The sequence below is a fragment of the Melanotaenia boesemani genome, chromosome 19 (assembly GCF_017639745.1).
Source record: "Melanotaenia boesemani isolate fMelBoe1 chromosome 19, fMelBoe1.pri, whole genome shotgun sequence".
Lineage (NCBI taxonomy): Eukaryota > Metazoa > Chordata > Actinopteri > Atheriniformes > Melanotaeniidae > Melanotaenia > Melanotaenia boesemani.
The window spans coordinates 10,529,966-10,535,851 of record NC_055700.1 but is presented as its reverse complement, the minus strand read 5'-3'; the positions used below and the strand labels follow the sequence as shown (position 1 = coordinate 10,535,851).

Below are 5,886 nucleotides of genomic sequence, written 5' to 3'. Positions count from 1 at the left end.
TTTAGATCACCTCTTTATTTGACTTATAATGAAAACATCCCTGCAGTGATGCGGTGGGGATTGGCTTTACATCTGAATCCATGTTAATGCAATTGAACAGTTATTAAAAACTAAGGTAATGAGGTAAGCTGCTGCCATAAAATCAACAAAGGAAGCATGTACAATTTCTGGCAAGTAATTGAAAATAATTCCAATTACCTTTTAAATTACTAGTTAAAAACAGTAATGTACAATAGTTACAGCTCAAATAATCACTAGTAGTTCACTAATTATTGTTTCAAGCTAATTTCTCCAAGCATGAAGGATGTTTTCCAGGTCCAGCTATGGAGTGCACCCATTTATTCTTACACTTAAGATTACCACCATATATTGAAGTAATTATTTACAATTCTCAAGTCATATTGCAGTCATAGTATTCAACAATGATTTCAGATATTGCACATTTTTCTAATGTTATTCAGCCCTGATCTTAGCATACATGGTTGTTGGTTTGTTTCCATTTGCGGGCATTTATTTTCATAAATATATGCTTTTAAATTAGGGATGTTATGTTAACCTGCTACTATTCAGCATCCTCTGTAATGACACACCAGCATAAACTTTCCAGTTCAGTAAATACAACAGACAGATAGGTTAACTTATCCAGTCCTATTGGCTCAATAATTGCTTGGAACAGGATGAGCTGCAGGGGATGATGATCCCTGCACAACATCAGAACACATTTTTCAGTTGGATTGCATTGTATACTTTACATTTATTCCCACTGGCCATGTGATGTTATTTTTTTTATGAATGATGTGGTTAACAACTATAGTTCTGACATCAGGCTAATGTAGCCTAGAGGCAGCCCAACAACAGCAAGGTGAGACAGGGTAATGCCAGCAGTAGAAGAATTGTCTCTTCATGGAGGGGAGCAGCTGAGCCATGGAGGTCATGTCCACAAAAGGCATGCTCCAACAGCAGATGAGTTTCTGCTGTAATACCTGCCATGAAAGGAGAAACAATCTTATCATCTCATAATTGCAGCTGATAACAGATGAGCTTATTTTTTTAAAATTTCATTATCCCTTGAACTGTAGCCTACATGAGCATAAAATCAATGCCAAATGTCATGGCCTCTGCAACAACTGTCAAACTCAATGCAGTGAACACAGATGTATGACCACTGTTCATTTAGTGAAATGTTTCAGTCAGCTGTAGAGATACACACCATGTTGTGACCATTCTTCCCACAGATGCTGAGCCTCCTCATTGTGATGATCATGGTGTTCGTGATGAGATGGGTCTGTTTTACAAACACAAACTGGCTTTGTTAGTGTCTTTTTGACCCAATGGAGACCAACAGATGCAATAAAAATCCACAAATAGCAGCTCTGCAGGTCAACTGCAAAGAGAAAAACTAAGAAAGGATGTATGTGATGCTTAGTACGGTGAGCGTGCATGAGTGGGTAAAATCAGGGACAGGATTAAGAGTCATGACACATGACAACACTGAATTAAAGGAAAAAGCGGTTTTGACCTTGGATGTCAGCAGCATTTTATAAAACCAATATGCATCTGAAAAGTTAACATGCTGCTGAGCTCATAGCTTGTATTTGCTGTTATACAAAAAGAGTATCCTAAAGTAGCGTTGCACACTACAAGGCAGCTTCTACCAGTTAGTTTTTATACATAGCTGTGGTTTGGACTGTATACATAAACTTTTATATAAATGATAAAAGAACTCTACCGTTCGCATGATGCCACAGCATCCGTTTGAGCTCCCTGAGGGCCTGAGTTAGGTTTTCCAGCTGGTCATGGAGATGAATGTTCTCCTCTATCAGCGCATGGATTGTATCCTGTAACTCAAAGCTCTGACTTTCTAGCACCAGCAGAGCCAGGAGCAACAAGAAAAGCACTGGTCTCTGTCTTCTCATAGCGACCACCGCACACAAGCTGTCATATCTCCAGACACCGGGCCATCCCCTTCAACTACATCCCCAAATGATTGGTGTGGGATGCTTTATCAGCTTAGACACAACAGGGGGGGTGGGGGCTGACAGCAGCCTGATCTTTAATTCTAAAGCCATGGGTGGAAAGCTGCCAGTGGGTTGCTTTAAAATCTATCTAATGATTCTGCATCAGTGACTACAGCAGGAGAGGGCCTGTTGGCTTCAGTATAATCCAGTTTCAATGAAATGACACTTTTTATATGGACTGTAAATATAAGACAGAACCACTTCAAATTCTGCAAAACTATCAACATAAGGGTAAAAAGGAAGTTATGTCAGTGCACATCTGTCTGATTAGGACTTTTGAACCACACCACCCCATACTGATACGCCTCATTCAGCCTCTGAAGCTAAAACTGGTGCCATCTAGATAGAGGCTACAAACTCGGAACTAGGTCAGTAAAACCAATTCTCCCATAGCTGCTGTAAAAAATATTCTAATTAGGTTTGGGTCATTTTTGTGCACAGAAGATGACAAGATTTAACCCACAAAATTATATGAACTTTTCTTACTCCATAGCTTAGTTGCAACACCATTTGTTGTGCTCAACATGTAATCTGTTCAATTAATTTACTGTGAAGCAAAAGATCAATAAAAGCATCAGTACATTAAGTGGATCACAAATTGTTAAAAATCTATATCCTCCATCTACACTTATATCACTGAACAGATGTGGCCGGTCTTTATATTATCCAACACAAATTAACACCGGCATGAAATTTTTCTCTAAATGTATATTAATATAATAATTATATATTTAGGAAGAAGTTGATTATTCAACAAACCAGATGAAGTTTTATCATAACGAAGAAATCCAGAACATTAAAAACCACAGGTGTGACAAACATCCAATGCCAGTAAAAACTCAAGAACAATATAATGTTTTTATCGAAACAAAAAGATTTTATTTTTCTATCATGTGCATCAGTTTATGCTGTCTTGGTAGCCCTGGTGCGCTTCTTTTTGACCACAATGGGTTTCTGGCTCTTCAGAATAGCACTGGCACGACGCAGGGCAGCCTGTGGAAACAAACAGACATATAGTCCTGTAACTTTGAGACATCGACTGCAATCAATCACAGAAACTAAAATGCTGACTAAATGACCAAATTATATTTGGCTTCTCAAAATGCAGGTTAAGCTCACCATGCGCAGGTCCTTCCTGTACTTGTTCTTGCGAATGATGTGCCTCACGCTGTTAAGGGTGGCACGAGAGTTCTTGTTGATGGTAATCTTTTCATAAGAGGTGGCTGGCTTGTGCTGGCCTGTGCAAGAAGACAACAAAAATCAGTATTCTGGCTCCCCAGATGTTTCCCTACCCCTTTCTGCAAGTACAGAGCTCGGATGAGTAATCTGCACCTTCTTTCTTGCCTCCTGCAATATGAATTTCGGTTTTGAAATGCTACAATTTAATAATTATCAGCTCCACTTTGGCGCTGATAATGGATCGGGAACATCAGCCCTTAACTAATCATAAAAAAGGTCTTAATAAAAAAGTTTTGGTAAAAAAAAATAAACAAACAACAACAAAAAACCACATTTTATTGAAAACAGGTGACAGATGGTACCCTTACACTCCTCAATCAGCACTCTTGCTCAAACATTTCAAAGAAATCAGCAGCAAATGTTTACCTGCACGCTTCTTCAGCACCACAACAACACCCTTGCCATCAGCAGCCGGCTGCACACCAACAGTTTTCTTGTGCACCAGGCCATTGAAGCGGAAAGAGTTCCTGGCCTTCAGGTTGTTGGGCTCCTGCAATATAAATGTATACAATACTCACCCACTGATAAGCTCAAAGCAAGGAAACAATACTTATTTGAGTCTCAGAAGTTATATTGTTGCAGCCTTACTGGTTAAAAAAACAGAGGAACAAATAAAAGGCAGGTACTTTGTGCATTTCATCATGCTAAATATTTTACTAGATCTATGTTACTAGATCGATGCACAATTCAAAACTCAAACTTTCGGAATCCGCTAAGATTTTTCAGGCCACATTTGGAAAGAGTAAAAATAACGACGTTATGTAAGAAAATAGGGTCAAAATTAAACTTAACTTGTGTTCAGACTCAATTCTGATGCTAAATAAGAAGATTGTATCTCTTAAAAGTGCAGGTGACACAAGTGACTAACATCTAAACGACCCAGACAAGCTCAAGCACAGCTTTTATTCAAGTTGCAATGCAAAAACAATAAAACACCACAGTGGAGCAGAAGTTTCTCAGCCCAAAAAGAAAGGAAAAAACCCTGAGCTACATGTGCCTAAACCTGTTCCCTTAAAATACTGAAGAGATAAGTGGCACCACTGATTTTTATTTTCCTAAAGAAAACTTTATAAATGTGGAGAAAACAGAATTTTTAAACTTCAATCATCAATCAACTTCACAGAAAATGGGAGGCTTTGTTAAATCTCTTAATCTGTGGAAGTAATTGGAAAATAGTTGTAAAACCTAGTTTTTCCTACAAAGAAAATACTCATTTACTTTCCTGATTACATTTCTGCATTACTCACAAACGATGAGACTAACTTACTTTTTGGTCATGTGTACGTACATATCCAATTCAAAAACCTTGCCTTATATTCCTAAATCAATATATCTGAATTGTTAGAGGTGTTTGGTAATCCACAATGTAGCTCTAGCTCTGCACTGGTGAGCATTCACTTACATTCCTAATTCTTACTAGGTTTTAGATCATATAAGGCTTATTAAAGTCCCAACTCAAATTGTACAGTGGATGCGCTTGCTTCATTGACTTGTAGAATTTCTCAATTTGTCACCTTGGAAGACAGATTAAATGCAAAAATATGCAGATAATTTCCTCCATTCTCTTCTTTTGCATACATTCATTCAGACATTAAACATTGCTAAAATTTAATTCCATCAGCTGAATAATGGCTTTGTGGACTGCATCATTGACAACAATATACATCTACAGCACACTCATTCTGATAATTGACATTCGGGCATGTTACACTACATAGAAATTAAATATTTTCGTGATCAAGCTACACACTTATTTATGGAGTTGGTAGTCGTGTCTCTGGGCTTCATCTATTTACTCACAGTGCTGTAGGTCTGCCCGTTCCTCTTGATGAGGAAGCTGGAGCAGTTCCTGATGACCATCCACTGCAAATGGGACGACATAATGAACCTGGACAAGAGAGAGAGCACTTCAGTTAAATATCTTGACTGTTTAAAATGAAAGTAGCTTTAGGTAACAACTGATACGAAATGACAGTCTTCTTTAACATGTGCTATAATTTCTTAAAGAGCGTATGTATTATCTCGAGTTTCAACGACCAACAAATTAACAACTTAGGTTGGGAGACAGTAAACGTTAAAACAACAAAGTGATTGTTTCTTTGCAATATTTTGTGGATGATGGTATTAGTTAAAAGTCCGCTAACGTTAGCTTGTCTACTCATTTTAACTCAATGGAGCACGGCGAGGCCTAAGCTAGGCGAGATGTTTACACATTTATCTTCTTAATTTCTTTTGTAACAGAAACATTTGCTGCAGCTATACTTGTATAACACTGAACAAAACCCCAACATCGTATTTCATTTGTGTAATAAGAAGGAAGGAGAGAAAACAAATCTACTTTAAGGGGTGGCTATTAGCAGCCGAAACGACCACGTTACCTTTTAGCGGAGGAAAAGGACCAGAGAGAGCGGAAACCGCTTTACGGAACATATTCAAGAAATCCTTACGCACGCCAAGGTACTGCTTTATAAATAGTTTAAGATAGATTTCACTCTCATTAATATTTAAATCAAATAAATAAATTGGTAGCTATATTTAGATGAGCATTTGTAACATCACATTTTTATACTAAATTTGGAGCGTAATTTAATAGAGTACTAGTTATTTGCACCAACAGCGGAGGAACACG

General features: G+C 37.8%; 1 protein-coding gene across 1 annotated transcript; it reads right to left on the bottom strand.

Moving 5' to 3' along the window:
* Nucleotides 1–2,872: 2,872 nt before the first annotated feature.
* Nucleotides 2,873–5,679, bottom strand: rpl28 (ribosomal protein L28). The gene is made up of 5 exons (XM_041970824.1): nucleotides 5,636–5,679; nucleotides 5,058–5,145; nucleotides 3,624–3,747; nucleotides 3,138–3,256; nucleotides 2,873–3,011 (listed from the first exon to the last, which is right to left on the bottom strand). The coding sequence occupies exons 2-5, from the start codon at nucleotides 5,136–5,138 to the stop codon at nucleotides 2,922–2,924; spliced, it is 414 nt and encodes a 137-aa protein (XP_041826758.1). The 5' UTR covers nucleotides 5,139–5,145; nucleotides 5,636–5,679; the 3' UTR covers nucleotides 2,873–2,921.
* Nucleotides 5,680–5,886: the final 207 nt, after the last annotated feature.

Bases quoted from the DNA above. Each gene is read 5' to 3' on its own strand.
- rpl28 (XM_041970824.1), bottom strand. From the start codon at position 5,138: ATGTCGTCCCATTTGCAGTGGATGGTCATCAGGAACTGCTCCAGCTTC. The intron at 3,257-3,623 runs GTAAACATTTGC...CTTCTTGCACAG, and splicing joins GGTGCTGAAGAAGCGTGCAG to GCCAGCACAAGCCAGCCACC. The intron at 3,012-3,137 runs GTGAGCTTAACC...TTGTTTCCACAG, and splicing joins ACAGGAAGGACCTGCGCATG to GCTGCCCTGCGTCGTGCCAG.